At 38.7% G+C, this 22,242-nt stretch overlaps 1 protein-coding gene across 2 annotated transcripts in view; it reads left to right on the forward strand.

The window, feature by feature from the left end:
• Smurf2 (SMAD specific E3 ubiquitin protein ligase 2) overlaps positions 1 to 22,242 on the forward strand; it is a 104,443-nt gene that overhangs the window by 50,917 nt on the left and 31,284 nt on the right. Inside the window, exons 1-7 of one of the 2 annotated variants that reach the window (XM_085829457.1) lie at positions 622 to 730; positions 3,096 to 3,207; positions 3,537 to 3,670; positions 7,369 to 7,434; positions 12,432 to 12,516; positions 16,998 to 17,081; positions 20,602 to 20,804. In XM_085829457.1, the coding sequence (XP_085685583.1) occupies positions 20,756 to 20,804 (49 nt within the window). In that variant the 5' untranslated portion in view covers positions 622 to 730; positions 3,096 to 3,207; positions 3,537 to 3,670; ... (2 more) ...; positions 16,998 to 17,081; positions 20,602 to 20,755. Of the gene's footprint in view, positions 1 to 621; positions 731 to 3,095; positions 3,208 to 3,536; positions 3,671 to 7,368; positions 7,435 to 12,431; positions 12,517 to 16,997; positions 17,082 to 20,601; positions 20,805 to 22,242 lie in introns of those variants that run through there. The other variant, XM_021175694.3, reaches the window with a different exon arrangement.

Genomic DNA, 22,242 nt, shown 5'->3' on the forward strand with positions numbered 1-22,242 from the left:
ATTGTAAAATAGAGATAACAACACTCATTTCCCTTAGAGGATATTGTAAACATTTAAGACAAAGCATTTTGAATAATTCCCATTGTTTGCTGTTTTAGTCAGATAGCCAAGCATTTCCTTACTGTTGATTTCCTTTCCTGTGTTTGCTATTTTCATTTTTTCCTTTGTGGTGTCTCTTATTACTTGGTAGCAGTTTTTAAGCAGTTTGACTTTTTGGAAATTAATGTTCTGTGTGGCAACTATGTTTAACAAGCCCTTCAAATGAGCTACTAAGACAGTTGTGTCATAGGAAAGAGTGGGAATGTTTGAGCATTCACCTTCTCAGAATTTAATGGCTGCTTACAATCCTCAAGTACCCACGTACCATCTAGACCATGGTAGTGTTTAACAGAATGCTCCAAGTGGGAACAAGAAAAAAACATACAGTTTAATATCAACTGTGGAAGTGACTTCAACGTTTGGCTTAAAATAGCCCCTCACCCTCTGTGTGTATGTATCTGTGTGTCTGAATGTTGGAATGGGAAAATCTTTTATAGCAAATAATAACCCTCATGTAATTAATCTTTTATCTTACATGTCTAATTATTTTTCTAGTTTAAAGTACTTCCCCTTTTCCCACAGGTCTTCCTGATCCATTTGCTAAGGTGGTAGTTGATGGTTCTGGGCAGTGCCATTCTACAGATACTGTGAAGAACACACTTGATCCAAAGTGGAATCAGCATTATGACCTGTAGGTATAAGTGATTAATTTGAAATGAAACGCAGAATTAATCTAATATAATCTCTTAAAAGAATCATGGAAAATGGTTTCAGTTTGTATACAATATAGTTTCATTTTTCCTTTTCTTTTTTCAAAATAGTGCTAAATATTGAACCTTGGGTCTTAAACATGGTAGGCAAGCACTCTATCACTGAACTATATACCCTCACGTCCTTTTTCACTTAGGTTTGTCTTACTAAGTTGCTCAGACAGACCTTGAACTTGGAATCTTCCTACATCACCCTTCTAAATAGCTAGGATTGCAGGCCTGCCAATACACGGGCTCAGCCTTACGATTTGACATCTATAAAAGAGGAGCCAAACCCAGTGGAAAAGTGTTTTGAATTATTGTTGAACAAGACAGGCAGGTAGGCATGTGCACCTGACTTACACACACACAGAGTTAAAAGAAGGAAAACATACCTTGAAAAAGTTACTGCCATATTTCTTGATCGATTCAATTTACCGTTTCTTGAAGACTAGTGATGTTGGACATCTTTTCATGTGCTTGATGGAACTTATTTTATAGTTAGTATTAACTGGCTACCTAGGGAGGTCTATCTTAGATGTGGAGGGGACAAGAACAGAGTAACAGTTGAGATCATTTTGTTAAATCTTTTCGTTACATTGGGTAGGCCTAGAATGGATAACAATTATACTTTAGCCAAAATCTTGACTGCATATATAATATTGTATTCTACATGATAATATTGTGTTCTCTTATGGAGATATTCCTTATATTAGACCCTCTTAAATTTTGTTTATAAATTTTATACTTGTTGGAGAAGTTGAGGTTCTATAAAATAGAGATTTCTATTTAAGTGTAAAGCAGAGTGCAGTGGTGTGTGCCTATAGTACTGCCTATTCAGGAGGATTGTTAAGTTCTCAGGCCCTGAATGGACAGCATAGGAAGACTCTTTCTTAAAAACACCACCACCAACAAAAAGTGTTTAGCTTACAGGTTTAAAAGAATTCATTTTTTTCAAGCCATGTGTATTAAATTGTATAAGTTTTCTTTAAAATGAAAACAGAGACTGCCTAAATGCAATTTCTACTTAGTTTCTGACCTTGAAATATTTTGACAGAATGTTTTTGACTTGTAAAACGTAAGTGCTTAAAGTTATTTTCAAAAGGCTTCTAACTAGAAAATTATTACAGTTAAGAATTTCAAATCTTTTTGTATTATAGTAAACATAAAGAATATGTTGGTACATGTACTAAATAGATAAGAGTTCCTTAGGTGGGCTGGTGAGATGGCTCAGTGGGTAAGAGCACCCGACTGCTCTTCCGATGGTCCGAAGTTCAAATCCCAGCAACCACATGGTGGCTCACAACCACCCGTAATGAGATCTGACTCCCTCTTCTGGAGTGTCTGAAGACAGCTACAGTGTACTCACATATAATAAATAAATAAATCTTAAAAAAAAAAAAAAGAGTTCCTCAGGCTACTGAGTAGTAGTGGGCTACCGAGGCCTCAAGAGTCACTATTTTAGAATAACTGCAAACCAGTTAGGGAACTCTGTGTGTGTGTGTTATTACTTGTTACTATGTGGTATAACATGCAGTAGTTACACACCAGTATGTATCTGGTAGATGTTTTTGAAAATTGATGTATGTCTACTCTATGACAGTTTAGAACATCTCATTTGTAAGCAATAGACCCAATAGAAACTAGCTTCATTTTAGAGCAAGGTTTGATGGCCCACACCTGTAATCCACCACTTAAAGCAGAGATGCAGGAGGAAGGCAGGTTAAAAGCCAATCTGGTCTAAACAGACAATAACAGAACAGGCCTAGGCATGTAGAGTACTTGCCAAGCATGTATAGAGAGAGCCCTGGGTTTGATCCCAGCATTACCTAAAACTGGATATAGTAACACATCCCTATAATCCTAGCACTTGGTAGGTAAGAGCAAGATCACATAGTGAGTTCAAGGCCAGCCTGGGCTGCATTAGACCATCACTCAAAGCAACAAAACAAAGGGAGAAAAAAAAAACCTTAGTTTTTAATAAAGCAAATATATTGACTTGTATCGAAAGAATGTCAGGGTGACCACTTTTAGACACACTGGATCCAGGGCTTAAGCACATCTTCCACGTTCCTTGTTTTTGTTTTATTGAGTGATAGTATAAGATCAAGGTTGCTGGACCAAAAATGTGACCTCTTAGAATCACTGAAAGAAAGTTAGGTTCTGATCACGTGATTATGTTATTAACCATGTTTTTGCATGACTTGATGCCATGTTAATAATTGGCCGGGATAGAGCTTTTATATACTTGCAGGCATATGCACAGACAAGTCTAGTAACGCTTTTCCCTGCTCTGCTTGTCTGCAGGCAGTGAAGTGAAATCTACAAGAGTCCTGCTCGCTCAAGGCCTGCATATAGGGAAGAAGCAGGGGAAAAGCGTTACAAACAGCTTTGTTCTGCAGCATTAAAAATGTAACAGGTAGGTCAGATTTTTGGTCTATCAGCCTTGACAGTGCCTCTTGAAGGTAAACTAAGTCTCTGAATGACATTCCCAAACCCTAAAATAGCTTTTTCATTTTTAAAGTTTTTACCCAACATGAGATTGGAAAAAAAGGGATTATATTAAAATTTATTTTAAATGTTTTTAAAGTTTTTAAGTTCAGTACTTTGGGTTTATTGAATTCAAAACATAGTTTGCTTCTTTTAGCCATATTCTGAAATATATTTAGGATGGTAGGATATTAAAAAAAATAAATTGTATACTATTTATAATTACCAAGTTATTCATGTAGCTGTTTTGCCTTTTAGGTATATTGGAAAGTCTGATTCAGTTACGATCAGCGTATGGAATCATAAGAAGATCCATAAGAAGCAAGGTGCTGGATTTCTTGGTTGTGTTCGTCTTCTTTCCAATGCCATCAACCGCCTCAAGGACACTGGTTGTGAGTAAGATTTTTTTTTTAGTTAGAAAATATGTATGAGAATTTTTATGTAGTAGGTGTCCAAAACTTAAGTTCCCATGTATATCTAAAACACTAATAAAAATTCCTGGCCTATATTTATTTATTGGACACAAAAATTGAAACATTTTGGGCTGGCAAAATGGTTTGGTAGGTCAGCCATCTTGCAAAGGTAGCTCGCTCTCTCCTCCTTCCCCTCTCTACTCCCTAGCACATACTAAATACTTAAATTTTTTTATTCAGAAATGAAACATTTTAAGAATGTGATTCTAGGGGGCTGGTGAGATGGCTCAGTGGGTAAGAGCACCCGACTGCTCTTCCAAAGGTCCGAAGTTCAAATCCCAGCAACCACATGGTGGCTCACAACCACCCGTAATGAGATCTGATGCCCTCTTCGGGTGAGTCTGAAGACAAAGACAGCTACAGTGTACTTACATATAATAAATAAATAAATAAATCTTTAAAAAAAAAAAAAGAATGTGATTCTAAAGGTGAATCAGAATTCTAAAGGTGAACATTTGGGGCTTGTCTTAGACCTTATGGAGTTAAGAGTTAAATGCAAAGACCCATGGCAGAACAAGATACTGAGAATAAAGGATGGTGGAGTCTTGACCTCTAGTCAAGATATTTGCACCATCCATTTAGGATTCAAGAAACATTGAGGAAGAGGAGTAAAATACATGTATAAGGCACAGGATGGGGAGAGGGCCTCCAAAATGCTATCTGCTAAGCACAACATGGCCATAGGAACCATGAATTCACACTAGCTGTGAATACTGGCACTGGAAGTCCAGAGGTCCAGCCTTCCTAACATTCAGTTGTGCAAAGAGAAGAGATTCCTAGGCTTAACACCCAGTGCTGATCTGTTTGGCAAGTAAGAGATCCTGAGAGAGAAGGGAGAGAGGGACCCAGTCATGTACACTGGTACATGTACCTCTAGACTCTCATGAGAAGCTCCAAACTTGGAGTTATCAGACAGCCGTAAACTATGTGAAACACTTAAAAATCAACAAAGCAAAACTAAACCACAAAGTTGGTCAATAGGCAAAAGAGATTTGTAGGGAAGAGAGGAGGAGTGAGTGGTAGAGTTGGGAAGGAAAGAGGAGAGAGTGGCCAGAGTATATCACATACGTGTGTGTGATTGTAGAAGAGCAAGATTTACTAATAGAGAGGGGTAGGGAAGATAAGAGTGATTGCTATCCAGAAAGTTAGAAAGAAAGGTACTGCCTCAAAAAACAAAACAAGCCTGAGGTGGTGACGCACGCCTTTAATCCCAGTACTCGGGAGGCAGAGGCAGGCGGATTTCTGAGTTCGAGGTCAGCCTGGTCTACAAAGTGAGTTCCAGGACAGCCAGGGCTATACAGAGAAACCCTGTCTTGAAAAACCAAAAGACAAAAGAAAGAGAAAGAAAAAGAAAGAAAGAAAGAAAGAAAGAAAGAAAGAAAGAAAGAAAGAAAGAAAGAAAGAAGAGGGGAAGGGAGGGGAGGGGAGGGGAGGGGAAGGGAAAAGGAAAGGAAAGGGAAAGGGAAAGGGAAAGGAAAGAAAGGTACTAATATACATGCTTTAAACATTTTTTTAGCACCTAGTTTTGGCGGATTTTTTTAAAATAGAAATAAATTTTTATTTAGGCGTTTGGGACCAGTAAAAAAAAGACATTTGAGAATAAAATAGTTATCCTGACTACTTGATTATAATCTTTCTCACCATCCTGCATATTAGAAAGCAGAGGCATTAGAAATGGTTTCTGTAGTCGATTGGTAATTGACTTACCATGTCTGTCTCATGTAACTCTGGGACAATATAAAGTGAGGACATGACTGCTCTAAGGTATGATTGAAGGAAAGGTTTGGTGTTTTGTTTGTTTGTTTGTTTGTTTGTTTTTGAGTCAGAGTTTCTTTGTATAACAGACCTGGCTGTCCTAGAGCTACCTCTGTAGACCAGGCTGGCCTCGAACTCAGAGATCTACCTGTCTCTGCCTCAGTACTGGGATCAAGGCGTGTGCTACTAACACCTAGCTGGGAAGGTTTTTATTGTAGGTCTGAGGGAAAGTACAGTCAGAGGCATCTGGAAGAGTCCAGAGTAGGAAGAGAAAGTAGTAGACTAAGCATGTCCAGCAGATTAAAGTGGGCCATGAGAGGAGAAAAGGGTGTGGTAGGCAAGAATAGAGTGTCACTAAGACAGGAAGACAGAGGGGAAAGAGAGCCTTGGCTGAAATGGTAGTGGAATATGATAGGAAGGAGAAGCTGGGGGAAGGGAAGCCCACAAGCTGGAGAAATTTAGGGTAGAGGATGGGATGCAAAGAGCTGGGAAGAATCAGAGTGCCAGCGCTTAGAGAGCCTGAAGGCCAGCATGTGCTTTGGTATGCTACTAGGCACCACAGTTAGCCATTTGTCCTGTTACTTTTGGACCTGACAGGGGTATCTTGCCATTGGGATTTGATTGGAAATGCCTTTCAGCAGTTGTTCTGTTTGTATTTTTCTGTAGAAATTTTTAATATTAAATCAGTTTTGTCATGAATGGCTAAGCTAATAAAGAAACCCACATGAATTTTATCTAGGAAATTAGTAAACAAAACCACTCTAAGTTTAGCTTTGCTGTATTAAGAGATGTACAATGAGATGTATAAATATTGACCTGTTAGAGAAAAGGGAGAGGACTGAGGTTCTGAATCAGAGGAACTTCAGTGCCTGAGCCACTGAGCAAGTCTTCGTCCCAGGTTGGCAGGGTGATGACAATAGGAGAGAGAGCTGGGTCAACAAGAATCTACTTGTGGATAGAAACTGTTGCACTGCTCAGTTCAACAGGAAGATGTAATTTATAAATCCAGCCAACATGCTTTGAGGACACTGCCTTATAACTTTGGAAGCACACTAGTGTTGTATTGATTTTACAGATGAGGCATCTGAAAGAACTATTACCAAAATGATTGTTACCTCAAGTCTACAGCTTACAAGTTTTGTCTCTTCAGCTTCTTCTCTTCTCCCCTTCTCCCCCAACCCCCTCTTTCTCATCCTCCTCCTTTTCTTCTTCTCATTTTTAAAGACAGGTTTTCTCTCTTTAGCCATGGTTGTCCTGGAACTTGCTCTGTAGACCAGGCTGGCATGTACCACCATCACCTGGCACTCCTTGGCTTGATACTTTGTGTTCTTTTGAATGCATGCATGCATGTATGTATGTGTGTATGTATGTTTATATGTGTGTATGTGTGTGTACATACATAGACATATATAAAATAAGAGCTGACATTATTCAGCACTTAAGTACCACATACAATACTGAGAGTTGTATATAATAATCTGATTTAATCCTTGAAAAATAATTAGATAGGTTCTGTTACATATTGAAAAGCCATAAATCAGGTATAAATTGCTTGGGATCAACAACTATTGAGAGGTAAGGTAAGCCAAGGTTCAGACTGAAGTGATCTGAAAGCTTTGGAGAGAACCATCCATCACCAGTGTAGTTTACCAGCACTTTATGGTTTTGAAATCTGAATTTGTCAAAACTTGCTAAGTTGTTTAAATTTGCTACATATGTAGTTATAGAATTTTAAACATTTTATAATTAGAATGATTATTAAAGATAGGTCTGTTTTTCAATGGTTTGTGAAAATTTAGTATCATTCATAGATTATAGATGTTAGAATTTCTGATACTAGTTTTTTATTTTTATTTGAATAGATCAGAGGTTGGATTTATGCAAATTGGGGCCAAATGACAATGATACAGTTCGAGGACAAATTGTAGGTAAGTGTGGAATTTAAAATTCTGAATTTTAGTTTTTTTTAAACTGCCATAGGTCTAAATTTGTTTTTTAAAAGAGAGAGTCTCATATAACCCAAGCTAATTAAACTTGGTGTCTAGCCAGAGTTGACCTTAAATTTTTGATCCTCCTCCTGCCTTTGTCTCCTGAGTGCAGGTTTTATGATGTGCTGTGAATCAAATCCAGAGCTTTATATATGGTAGGCAAGTGTTCTACCAGCTGAGCCCCATCTTTACTCGTCTAAATAACACCTTGGAATTGGCATGAATCATATGCTACAGTGGGTTCAGGATACAACCTGACTTAAATACACACACACACACACACACACACACACACACACACACTCTCCTGCTCAGTGAATAAGAGCACGTGCTGTGCAAGCATGAGGAGCAGAGTTTAGACCCCAGTGTCCATGTAACAAAAGCAAGCCCAGCATGGTACAGAGGCACAGAGACCACAGGGTCTCCGGGGTTTGCTGGCTTCCAGCCTTGCCAAGAATCCTGTGCTCCATGTTCAGGAGGAGACCCTGCTTTGAAGGAATAGTGTGAAGAGAGGGGAAGACACGTTGCCCGTGAGTGCACCCCAACTCTAGAATCAAACATACACATAGCCCACACTCAGATACAGATATAACACATATAAAATGTAATGTAAAAAGGGGGAAAAAAGCAGCACTTGTTATTGTAAAGAATTACTGAGACTTCAGGAGGAAATTCTCTTAGAAGTATTTGTAGACTTTGTGAATGTTATTAATTTTGTGTAAACAAATTTGAAACTAATTTTTTAGTAAGAGAATATTCTGTTAAAAGTCATTGCTTGGTTGGAGAGATGGCTCAGTGGTTAAGAGCACTGACTGCTCTTCCAGAGGTTCTGAGTTCAATTCCCAGCAACCACATGGTGGCTCACAACCATCTGTGATGGGATCTGATGCCCTCTTCTGGTGTGTCTGAAGACAGCTACAGTGTACTCTTAACATTTAAAGGAAAGATCATTGCTTAGTGATTTGGTTAATGTTTACTGCCTTGATGTAGAAATCTGCTAACAGAAGAAGATGAGCACTGACCGAGTAACATTGACAATAACATTATCTCATAGAGTAACATTAACTAGGGAAAAAAGAAAGAATTACACTCACAAGACACTTAGTGGAAATGGTCTAATGACCATCTTCAACTGACCTCAGGGAATGGCTCAATCTTAGATTGATCAAGATGCATGGTATGGTAGACTCTAAAGCAGACAGCTTTGGGGCTTCATTTTTATTTTAAAGATTTATTTATGTATGTATGGTGATAGCTGTCTTCAGACACACCAGAAGAGGGCATCAGATCCCATTACAGATGGTTGTGAGCCACCATGTGGTTGCTGGGAGTTGAACTTTAGAAGAGCAGTCAGTGCTATTAACCACTGAGCCATCTCTCTAGCCCAGCTTTGGGGCTTCTTAAATTAGACGAATAAATTGCTATTTCCCCATTTGAGGTAGAGCAGGATTTAGACAAAATAATTTTTACTCTATCAGAAAAGTTTCAGTCCCCAAAAGTACAGCAAGAATTTGAACCCATTGCTGGAAAGCTGCCAGAGTAGCCGCATAACAGAATCCTGAGACACTTATCTCTGGGAGTGTCTATACAACAAGATTACTGAGAAAGGGCAAAATTCCTCAAATATAAATCCTTTCACACAAACCTTTTGCATGTAATTTGCCTGCTGGTTTTGTATGCTGTTTAATGCTTACTAGTTAATGGTTTTAGGTAACAAAAATAGTTTCACTAGCTATAAGTTTGTATTTATAAAAATCACAAACTAGACACAGAGCCACATGCTTGTAATTCCAGCACTTGGGAGGCTGAGGCAGATGGGTCACAGGTTTGAAAACAGCTTGGACTAGGAGACTATTTCAAGCACTTGCCTCCACATAGCAGACTTGACTTTGTCATATTAAAAATATATTTATTAGAACAAGTGTTTTACTTTTTGTGTGTATATGTAATGTAAAGATTTTTTGTGAAACTGGATTTCATAGTATAACCATTATTAAGAGCAATATAAGCTGTATTTTAAAATCTTGTTATGTCATTCTAAAACACAGTAAGTCTAGTTCAGGGACTTATGGACTTACATACATACATGCATACATGGTCTTAGACACACACATATATATGTACATAATACGTACATACATAACATACATGTGCATATATACATAGACATAGATGTTGTCTGTATGGTTTATTTGAAACAGAATTTTATTCTATAACCCAGGTTGGTCTTGCACTTAGTGATTCAGCTGTCTCAGCCTTCTCTGAGTGCTAGGACTGTAGGCATGAGCTTCCACATCTAGCTAATGATATCTTTTGGGAAAAAATGGAGAAAAAGCACTGTAGAAAACTACTGTTGTATTTGGGTGATAGTGCATAGCTGTTACTGCAGCACTCAGGAGGAAGAGGGAAGAGGGGCACAAGTTGAAGGGTAGTCTGGTTTGTGTAGCAAGTTTTTCTTCTGGGGCTGGAGAGACAGTTAAGAGCATTTGTTGTTCTTTGAGATGAGGCCCAAGTTTGGTTCCCACTATCCATAGCAAGCAGCTCTTAAAACCACCTGTAACACCAGTTACAGAGAATTTGATGCCCTATTCTCGCCTCTGTAGGTACCTTCATGTTTATGGTGTACATTGTACACTGTGGTTCACACACAGGCACATAAAATAATAAAATAGCATTAAAAATAGCATTATAAACTTGTAAACAAAAATAATTAAATACCTAGCTAATCCAAGCACAGTGGTACATATATGTGACCCAGGCTCTTGAGAGGTCAAGGCAGGAAGATCAGGTGTTCAGGGTCCTCTTCAGCTACATAGTGAATTTGAGGCCAGCCTAAGCTACATAAAACCCTGTCTTTTAAAAACATGGAAGCAGGTTGTTGTCTTAGTCCCACTACTCAGAAGGGAGAGGCAGGGACATCTCTTAGTTCAAGGCCAGCTTGGTCTACGGAGAGATTTCTAGGATACCCCGGGCTACACAGAGGAATTCTCTCTTTTGCAAAATAAATAAGCAAGACTCGCATTCTGGAAATTTCGCTTTGTTTATCTTCTATTTGAAAACTAAATAACTTAGTGATTCATTTTTTTTTATAAAACATTTACACTTACTGAAGTGTAGTATATTTCAGTTCTCTCCTTTAAGCTTAATATAAAGGAGGTTTATCTTGAAATTATTTTTTTTTAAATTTTAGCTAGTTGTGGTGGTTTATGCACATAATTCGAACATTAAAGAGGTTAAAGAAATAGGATTTCCATGTGTTTGAGGGCTGGGTGTGCAGCGTAATGGGCTCAAGGTCACTCTTTATACATAATTGAGACCTTTTGTCAAAGAATGCCACAGAATATCAAAGAATGAGAGATGGCTCTGTGACTTAAGGGTACCGGCTGCTCTTTCTTTCACATAACCCACTGGGTTTGGTTCTCAGCACTCTCCTAGTGACTCACAGCCAGCCATTAAGTTCTAGGGACTTCTCACCTGCTGACTAGGTCTTTATGTGATGCAAATATATACATGTGGGCAAAACACTTAGACACATACAATAAATACATCTTTTTTGTTTTTGTTTTTGTTTTTGAGACAGGGTTTCTCTGTGTAGCCCTGGCTGTCCTGGAACTCACTCTGTAGACCAGGCTGGCCTCGAACTCAGAAATCCGCCTGCCTCTGCCTCCCAAGTGCTGGGATTAAAGGCGTGCACCACCACGCCCGGCCTAAATACATCTTTTTTAAAAGCCTGAAAAATAGCACTCCCTCTCCAAATTTAAAGAGCAGAATTTTGAGATCTTTCTTTGAAAAAAAAAAAACTTTGGATATCATATTTTATGTTGTAACTTACACATTCTATTAAAAGTTATGGTATAATCAAATTTGGCCATATCTCTTCTATCTTTGGGGAAGATGCCAAAAATAGAATTAAGGAATAGCAGAAGAACAAGGAAGAGCTTCAGAGCTATCATGTAGCCTAACTGCCTTATTATTCAGTCTGGGATTAGGAAAACTTGCACTGAATTAGGTGTTCTACTTTAGAACCTGGATGCCCTGTTTCCAGGCTGCTTAGTAGTCATTTTATATTACATTTCATACGGACATGCTGTGAATACTCCTGTGACCCAAGGTTTGTCCCCAGTGTATTTTTTATTGCTGTTCACATTTTCAAGAATGCAACCTAAGTTCATGTAGTTTCAGGCTGTGTTTTCAGACTTTTTTTTTTTTTTTTAAGATTTATTTATTTATCATTTGTGAGTACACTGTAGTTGTCTTCAGACACACCAGAAGAGGGCGTCAGATCCCATTACGGAGAGTTGTGAGCCACCATGTGGTTGCTGGGACTTGAACTCAGGACCTTTGGGAGAGCAGTCAGTGCTCTTACCTGCTGAGCCATCTCTCCAGTCCGTTTTCAGACTTTCTTAATGTCCTGTCTCTTAAGTGCAGTGGGTGACTTTACATTGCCCCATTCTGATGTTGAAAAAGGCACTAGATTATTCCCCAAAATCACCACAAAATTGAGAAAGCATTGATTTTTAACATTACATCTAAAAAGAAAAAAAAAATCTGAGAAAAGAAGTTATAGATTTTAGTAGAAAACCAAGGAACTCATTCTAAACTCTTCTTTGGTTTTTGCAGTGCTGGGAGCCTCACGCATTCTAAGCCAGAGTCCTGTCACTGAAGTGCATCTTCAGCTCAGTCATTCTAAAGAAGGAAAATAGTCTACATTCTATATCACTTGCTTTTCTAGACAAGGGCTTCTCAATATGTACAGGCTGGGCTTCAATTTGCTGTGTACCCAGGCTGACATCAAACTTCAGCAATCTTTGTGCCTCAGCCTTCTGAGTGCTGGGATTATAGACAAGCACCAGTACACTAGACTCAACATGGATATTTAACTTGACAGAACTGGAAAGCACTGTCAAAATCTTAATAATGATTTTGTTTTTTAATAGTAAGTCTTCAGTCCAGAGACCGAATAGGCACGGGAGGACAAGTTGTGGACTGTAGTCGTTTGTTTGACAATGATTTACCAGATGGGTAAGTGGACATCTCAAAGCCATGCATGCAGCAGTGCTGCCCTCAAGCTGGTGACCTAGGAGTTGGTGTTGATGATGCACTAGGAGTTTCTATGAGCATAGAAACAGAACATAGATTTCTCTTCTACTTGGAAAATTATAAGGACTTGCCACAAGTGGTGTTAAATTTCATTTTAAAAGAGTTTTGAAAAGGATGAAAAGGAAATTTCTTGTCAAGTATTAACTCTGCTGTTTATTTATTTATTTATTTAATGAATCTTAGTTTCTGCTTTCTTTATTGATTCTTTTTTTTTCATTTTTATTGGTTATTTTATTTATTGACATTTCAAATGTTATCCCCCTACCCATTTTCCCCTCCACAAACCTCTTGTCCTTGTCCCCTCCCCCATCCCCTCCCCCTGCTCACTCCCCCTGCCTCTATCAGCATGCTTTCCCACCTGCCCACCCACTCCTGCCTCAGCTCCCTACCATTCCCCTACCCAGGGTAAATTTTTTTTTTTTAAAGAAAAAGGTTTTTCCTTAATTATCTAGAACAGAGTATACAAGAACTGAATTTGAATATATTGCTTTATTTTTAGAGTCAAGGAAAGGAGAATTGAGTAATAGCAATTGTAACATTATGACATTTAGTGAAGTGTATTTGTGTCAAGCAGTTCACAGTATGATGTTATTTATACTTTCCTGTGGCAGCAAAGGCAATGTATAGTGACCACCTGGGTTCTGGTCCTCATTCTTCTGTTAACTGATGTTGTAAACTTAATTTATTTAACTTTTATAGGATGATTGATGAAGTATGTCATAATTGGTATAGGGGTTAGATGAATTCATTAAAGCTGTTCAGGATTTTGCACATCATAAGTGCTTACTTAGTAAGGTAGGGGGAGTGGCACACACCTTTAATCTCAGCAGAGCCAGACAGAATTGTGAGTTTGAGACAAGCCTGGTGGTCTACTTAGTGAGTTCCAGGACAGCCAGAGCTACATAGTGTGAGACCTTGTCTCAAAAAAAAAAAAAAAAAAAAAAAAAAAAACCAAAACCAAAATCAAGTACTTAATAATTAGCTACTTTTAAAAAATGTTGTTACTACTTAGTCAGGGCTTCTATTCCTGCACAAACATCATGACCAAGAAGCAAGTTGGGGAGGAAAGGGTTTATTCGGCTTACACTTCCATGCTGCTGTTCATCACCAAAGGAAGTCAGGACTGGAACTCAAGAGGTCAGGGAGCAGGAGCTGATGCAGAGGCCATGGACGGATGTTCTTTACTGGCTTGCCTCTCCTGGCTTGCTCAGCCTGCTCTCTTATAAAACTCAAGACTACCAGCCCAGAGATGGTTCCACCCACAAGGGGCCTTTCCCCCTTGATCACTAATTGAGAAGATGCCTTACAGCTGGATCTCATGGAGGCATTTCCTCAACTGAAGCTCCTTTCTCTGTGGTAACTCCAGCTGTGTCAAGATGACACAAAACTAGCCAGTACACTACTATTATTCTCATTTTACAGCAACAAAAATGAAAACCAATATAAATCATTTGCCTGAAGTTATATAATAAGTGGGGGAGCTGGATCTTAATGCCTAATTCTTAATTCCCAAGCTTATAAATTTTATCACTATTTTCCACTTTTTATACTGTTTTATACTTTACTGATTTTTTTATTTCAAAGTATTTTTAGTTAACTTCAATGAAATATAACTTAAAATAAGTTGTACCCACTTACAGTAGATGTAGTTAATTGATTGACTTTTAGCTCAACCTATTGTTTATAATTTTATCATATTTATGTGTGAGTATATGTGAGCTATAGCTATGGTGTGTATGTGGAGGTCAGAAGACAGCTTTTGTAGGTTGGTTCTCTCTTCTTACCATATGTAACCTCGGAATCAAATACAAGTTGTTACTTGATAGCAGGTACCTTTATCCACTCAGCCATCTTGCTTGCCTGTCTTATTTTGACATAAAATGTTATATACAAGTTCTAGTGTTTGCATATTTTGTTTAAACTTTAAAAATCCTAAAATTGTGCTAAGTATAGTGACCTACTCTTATCAATCTGAGCGGTTGGGAGGTTGAGGAAGGAGGATCATGAATTTAAGGTCAGCTTGGAGTACATTGTGAGTGCCAAGATAGTGTGAGTTGTATTGTGAGACCCTATCTCACAGAAACATCCAGTTTTAGGGGCTGGAGAGATGCCCACCCAGTAAAAGTGTGTGTCTGTCTTGCTGAGGGCTGTAGTTCAATTCCCAGTTCCCACTGGGGTCTCACAAATATCTGTGACTCAAGTTCCAAGAGATCCAACATCCTCATCTTGCTTCCTTGGGTACTTAAACACACATGAACATATACAGGTATACATGCACACAGGTACATAAAAATAAATCTCAAAGACAAATCAATTGGTGCTGCAGAGATAGGCCAGTGGTCAAGAATATGTGCTGCTCTTGGAGAGAATGTGAATTCAGTTCTCAACACCCAAGTTAGGCAGCCATCTGTAACTTCAGCTCCAGGTGATCTGATTCCACTTCTTGGGCACTACACATGAATAAAAGTAACTGTAAAATTAGTTTAAAAATTAGTATAGGGGCTGGTGAGATGGCTTAGAAGATAAAGTGCTTGTCACCAAGGCTGACAATGTGAACCCCAGACCCACACAGTGGAAGGATAAAACAGTTTCTGCAAATTGCCTCAGGCCTATATACCTATACTGTGGCATGTGCACTCTCACACACACTCAGGTATCTAGATGTGTATGTCTGTGCATGTGTTTATGTACCTATTGGACTTGGAGTTACACAGATAGTTGTGAGCTACCCTATGTGGGTGCTGGGAACTGAACTTGGGCCCTCTAGAAGAGCAGCAAGTGTTCTTAACCACTGAGCCACTTTTCTAGTCCTTTGTTTTCGCTTCTTGATAAATCTGTGCATTCTTTTTTGAAAATGAGGAAGTCTGGTGTTTTTCACAAGGAAGTTAAAGATGAAGTAATCAATACTGAGACAATATACCAATGTGAGACATAACTGATCTTTTCTTGCTTATTATAATTGTATTATAATTGTAACCACAGGAGGAATATAATCACATGCCCACATTGGATATTTGGTCATTTGGATATTTCATTAGATGAAATGGCATAAAGAGTTTAGGGACAAATGGTGTTTTTATTTTATTTTATTTTTAATTTTTTAAAATTTTTTTATTTTTGGTTTTTCGAGACAGGGTTTCTCTGTGTAGCCCTGGCTGTCCTGGAACTCACTTTGTAGACCAGGCTGGCCTCGAACTCAGAAATCTACCTGCCTCTGCCTCCCGAGTGGTGGGATTAAAGGCATGAGCCACCACACCTGGCTGGTGTTTTTATTTTTAAAATTTAGTTTAGAGGACTAAATAGATGGCTCAGCAGTTAAAAGCACTGACTGCTCTTACAGAGAACCCAGCTTCAATTCCAACCCCCCACATGTTGACCTCCAACTATTTGTGCCTCCAGTTCCAGGTGATGGGATACTTTCTGCTAGCCTCTGGAGGCACCAGGCATGAACATGATGCACAGACAGACAGGCCAAACATCCATACCTATAGAATAAGGAGATAAAATTTTAAAAATAGAGTTTCAATAAGCTTAACTACTTTCAAGAGCTTTTAGATACTGTCTTAGTCAGGGTTTCTATTCCTGCACAAACATCATGACCAAGAAGCAAGTTGGGGAGGAAAGGGTTTATTCGGCTTACACTTCCATATTGCTGTTCATCACCAAAGGAAGTCAGGACTGGAACTCAAGCAGGTCAGAAAGCAGGAGCTGATGCAGAGGCCATGGACGGATGTTCTTTACTGGCTTGCCTCCCCTGGCTTGCTCAGCCTGCTCTCTTATAGAACCCAAGACTACCAGCCCAGAGATGGTCCCACCCACAAGGGGCCTTTCCCCCTTGATCACTAATTGAGAAAATGCCTTACAGTTGTATCTCATGGAGGCATTTCCTCAACTGAAGCTCCTTTCTCTGTGATAACTTCAGCTGTGTCAAGTTGACACAAAACTAACCAGTACAGATACTTTCCTAGTAAAGTTTAATTTTTTAAAATTAAAAAAGATTAGAAATTTTTTAGACTGGATTCTAATCCTTGATCATTTGCTTAGTTGCTGTAAAATTTTATAAAATTTCATGATTAATGTGTCAGTTCAGGCATATACCACAAAATTATTGGAAAATTATTGTCAATATAAGTGTTACTAAAATTTTTAAAAGTTCTCAGTTTGACTGATAAGAAAAATATGACTTCAACAAAAATAGCTGGAAGTTCTGTAAAACACCGTTGTACAGTTCTAATGCAAGCTGAAAAAAATACCAGGCTCTTTATGAATTGATTTCCTAGATTGTCATCTATGATTTGTGATATAAAAAGTCTGTATGACTTAGTGGTTGCAGGGAGAGCATTCCAAGTCTCACTTCGGGCTGATACCCATTAATGCCCTGTTTCTCAATGTTTGAATTGCAGTTGGGAAGAAAGGCGGACTGCCTCGGGAAGAATCCAGTATCTAAACCACATCACAAGAACTACACAGTGGGAACGCCCAACACGGTAAAATCATACAAGGATTTCTATGGTCTGTGCTAGCCTTTCCTGGATTTCTCTCTGTTATCTGTTTTCCCCATTGCTTTAAACTGGTATAAACCATTAGGTCTTACAGTGAGTGCTATTATTATTTTAAAAATATTTATATTTAAATTCTATTTCATCATGTAATTACAATAATTATATTTGAAGTACAATGACTTGTTTTAGTTTTTGAGACAATGTCTCTTTACATAAATAGCCCTGGTTGTCATAGAATCATATGTATAGAGCAAGCTGGCCTCAAACTCATAGAGATCCATCTGTTTCTGCCTCCCCAGTGGTGGGATTAAAGGAATGTGCTACCATGCCTGACTACTATTACTTTTTAAAAAGAAGTAGTGGTCAACAAAGACTTTTCACAGGTCAGTCCTTTGTGTGTCCATGATCTTCAGTGGTGCTCAGTAACCAAATACATGACTAGGTTACCTAGTTATTTTGTTTCTTGGTGTTATTAGTTTGTATTTGAGTATTAATGGCTGTTATGAACTATTTATTTAAGATCTCCATAGGGGGATATGACTAGATCATGGCTAAGTAATGTATATGATCAAGAAAACCCGTACGGAAGGTGAGTTTCTGAGTGGTTGGTGAGGAAATGGTGGCCTTGCAAGGAAAAATCTGAAGTAGAAGTGGAAGTAGATCTTGGCAGGTGGTAGGTAGATAGAGCCACCGCCCTGCACCCCCCTCCCCCCCCCCCCCCCCCCCCCCCCCGTCTTTGTGCTTTGTGGTACTTCCTGTGTAGAGACATCAGGGTGCAAAGCAGTTCTTGAGAACTGAAAAGGAGTGCTTTTCAAGCAGCTGGAAATGAGGAAGGTGAGGGCTTTACCTCCTTGGTACTCCTGTTACAGTAAGGATAAAGCTGAAATGCCGTCTCTGCTAGTGTTTTATTGGTTTCCCTGGTGATTCCCACACAGGCCTGGCACTCAGAATAAATTATTAAATGGTTTTCATTAGCTGTATCTGCTTTTGCTTATTGAAGATTGTTTTAACTACTGAAATCAAGCTTGCTTGCTTTTCTCTTCCTCCCTCCCTCTGTTCCTTCCTCCCTTATCTCCATTGTTGTCTTGCTCTCTGGCTCATGCTAGCCTAGAACTTGGAATATAGTCCAGCCTACCCTTGAACTCAAGATCCCCACTGTTTTATCCTCCCAAGTGCATGCTGCCACACCCAGCTTAGTACATTATGAATGTCTGATTAAAGCCTTGCCATTTTAAAACTTTTAAACTATTACTTACAATTTCCCATTTCCCTTTCTTTCCTCCAAACCCTTCCATGTGCTACCCTTCTTTCAAATTTATCACCTTAAAAAAATGTTGCTGTCTGTCTGTCTGTCTGTCTATCTATCTATCTATATACATATCTATGCATATATATATTTCTAAATAGAAAAATACGACCCACTCAGTCAATGTACAGTTACTTGTGTGTATGTTTTTAGGACTGACTATTGGGTAATAGGTAAGCAGCCGATGTGTTCTTCCCTAGGGAAGACTGGTTCTCCTGCTATTGGCATTTGTTAGTTGCCTCAAGTTCTTTGTTTAGGCTGAGGTGTCATGAACTATCTTATTATTTTTTTTAAAATGCTTAGTTCAAAGTTACATTTATTTCTGATACAAGCTGCCTAGGGTATCAGTCAAGCTGAAGAACCTATTTTTATTCTAGTAGCATAAATGAGTTTATACTCATAGCAGTGTTTAAGTGAAGCCTGCTTTCTTCTAATTCATCTTTAATTTCCACGTGTATGTAAAGCATTTTTCCCCCTTAACCCATGTTAGTTTGAAAATGAGCTTCTGGGTCTGGAGAGATGCTTTGATATTGGTAAAAGCACTGGCTGCTCTTGCAGAGGGCTCAGATGTGATTCCCAGCCACCTACATGGTGGCTCATGATAGTCTGTGTCTCCAGTCTCAGAACATCTGATGTCTTCTTCTGGCAAGGGCACTGAGCACTTATATGATACAGGCATGCTGACAAAATACCCACTCAGAGATGGGTATTTTTAAAAAGAGGTTTTAATTTAGGTATGATGGCTTGCATGTCTAATCGCACTGCCCAGGAGGCTGAGCAGGCGAATTGCTATGATGTGAGACCCTGCCTCAAGAAAAGAAAGAAAATGAATTTTTGGGCTGGAAATACAGCTCAATGGTAGAGAACTTTCCTAGCCCCAGTGATGCCCTAGGTTTCCTACCTAGTGCTAACAAAGCAGGAACAAAACCAGTGACAATGAGCTCCATTACCTGTTGTTTTTTAAGGTTACTTTATAAAATAAAAATTCCTTGATGAGACAGATTAGCTTCCATATTTGATAACATTTAAGGTACTTTTATTCCTTACATGTGAGTAACAGAGTGACTTGGCTATTTATTTATTTATATTTTTTGTTTTTGTTTTTGTTTTTTTTCGAGACAGGGTTTCTCTGTATAGCCCTAGCTGTCCTGGAGCTCACTTTGTAGACCAGGCTGGCCTCGAACTCAGAAATCCTCCTGCCTCTGCCTCCCAAGTGCTGGGATTAAAGGCCTGCACCACCACGCCCGGCTTAGCTATTTATAATAGAGAATAAGCCACCTAAATGTCCTTCCTTCCAGGAATATTGTTGAGGAACTATGGCAGTATACAGTGCTTCTTGCCTTAATGATTAGGATTCTGTCCAATGAAGTTAAAAGTGAAGAGTTATGTTCAGTATGCATATTTTATTACATGTAGCTTAGCAATGAGGCGTGCTATAGAGTAGCCATTACTTACCCTCCTGATGGTAGTTGACTGCGAGTTGTAGCTTGCGGCTGTTACCTAATAGTTTGAAGATCTCTATACCACATATATCATTCACTAGCACTAAAAAAGGTAAACATTTAAAATGCACTTTTGACTAGCTGCTATGGCTTCTGACTATTAAAAGGTCAAGAAATGACAAATTGAGAGCTGGATGTGGTGGCTCATGCCTGCAGTCCTGACTCTCAGGAGGCTGAGGCAAGTGGATTGCTATGAATCACAGCCAGCCTGATGTACAGAGTGAGGTCTTTTCCCAAAAAACAAAACTTCTAAGTTATTCCATTATAAACTTGGGAACTGTTTGCTATCAAATTGTAGGGTGAGTTGTGTACTCAGAAGATCTCCCAGGAGCTGATGGTTAAGCATAAACTGTGTTTTGAGTGACAAAGAACCATAGCTAGAAAGAGGTTCTGTTTCCAAGGACTAAAGGTCACATGACTTGGGCAAATTAAATGCGTAGAGCAACACTTACCTGTCAGAAACCCTGTGGGAGGGAAAATGGTGGAAATCAGGTCTAAGTCCTTCTGCTTAGTGACCAAGTAGCGCATATACAAATATGTATGGATATTTTAAAAACTTAATTGAAATTGTGTCTCCTTTATTCATCTCATTTTCTTGCCTGATTTACTATATTTTCACCATAGTGTACATGTTGTCTAGAGACTCTGGTTTTGATGTCTAAATTGGTAACATTTTTCCCTTGTCACTTTCCAATAGACCGGCGTCAGAATATTCTAGTCCTGGCAGACCCCTCAGCTGCTTTGTGGATGAGAATACTCCAATTACTGGAACAAATGGTGCAACGTGTGGACATTCTTCAGATCCCAGACTAGCAGAGAGAAGAGTCAGGTCCCAGCGACATAGAAATTACATGAGCAGGACACACTTACACACTCCTCCAGACCTACCGGAAGGCTATGGTATGGTAACAGCAAAGGGAACACTCACCTTGCTTTAAGAACATCAGAGACCTAACTGTTTGGGTTTGTTTTTTGAGACAGGGTTTCTCTCTGTCACCTTGGCTCTCCTGGAGCTCTCTCTGTAGACCAGGCTGACCTCCAACTCAGAAATCTACCTGTCGCTGCCTCCTGAGTACTGGGATTAAAGATGTGAGCCTCCACCACCACTCAGCCAGAGAACTAACTTTTTAAAAATTTGTTATTGTTGTCTGTTTTGAGATGGGGTCTCACACAGCCCACACATACAGTGTAGGCAGACAGCCCTTGAACTCCTGAGTTCCTTGCTCTGCCCACTCATCACATCCTGGGGTTAGAAGTGTATACCACTACACTGTGCTTTAAAATGATAGCATCTGAAAGTTAATTAGGCCTGAGGATGCCAACACCGTCAGGCCTGTGCTCATCTGTGGGATGGTCATAGGAGAGACATACTACACTAGACAGTAGAGGGGTGCTAATCAGGGATTAGGAATTCTCTGTGAAAGTAAATATAATCTCCAATTTTAAAAAGTCTGTAATGATTAGAAGTCCATGTAACAGTTTGGCCATAATCACTTATGAACCTTAGCTTGTATGTTCCTTTATAATAAAATGTGATGGATGTGAATCACATGGTTATTATAGGAAGCTTATGAAATGAAATGAGACTACTTTGCAAGCAGACACTATACAAAGGTATAGCAGTGCTATTGTACAGGCTCATCTTTACTTTAGACTTCTAGTGAGACTTTGGAGACAGACACTGACTTCCTTTTCTGCCTAATACTATAGATGTTGTGATAGTGACACCTAATGACCAAAATTGGGAATTACATTTTCTAAGTAATTTATTTTTACTGTAGAATTTATATAAAAACTATTTTACAAATAAATAATTATAGTTTTATTTTAAAATAAATTTTAGCATCTTATTCTGAAAAAAGTCTCATCTCACTCCTATATCCTATCATTTGACTTGCCTTGCAGTGAGCGATTCCAGCATGGGAAACAGATACCAATCATATTATTTAACCCCTGAGACCCTAGGTTTATCTTCTGTAAAATGAGAGGAATAATAGTAACAACCATGTTGGTTTGCTGCAGGAAATGACGGAATCTCCAGTGAAGTGTCTATGTTTGACATAAAAAGCAAGTTAGGAAAATATATCTGTTGTTACATTTATATTTTGGAGATAATTCTTGTGGAGTTTATCAGCCAGGTTATTTGGAGTAAAGGTGAATTTTATTTTTACAGTGTATGTGATTTGAGTTCAGATGTTCTTTTGTAAGAATAAAATGGAATAATAAAATAAAATAAATAAAATAAAGTAGTTACCAAGGCTGAAATTTTTGTAGCTGTTGTCAGTTTTGGGTTTTTTCTTAGTGTTTGGGATTGAAGGCAGGCAAATTCATCAGTGAG

The sequence above is a fragment of the Mus caroli genome, unplaced genomic scaffold (genome assembly GCF_978045245.1).
Source record: "Mus caroli unplaced genomic scaffold, Mus_caroli_1 scaffold_13, whole genome shotgun sequence".
Lineage (NCBI taxonomy): Eukaryota > Metazoa > Chordata > Mammalia > Rodentia > Muridae > Mus > Mus caroli.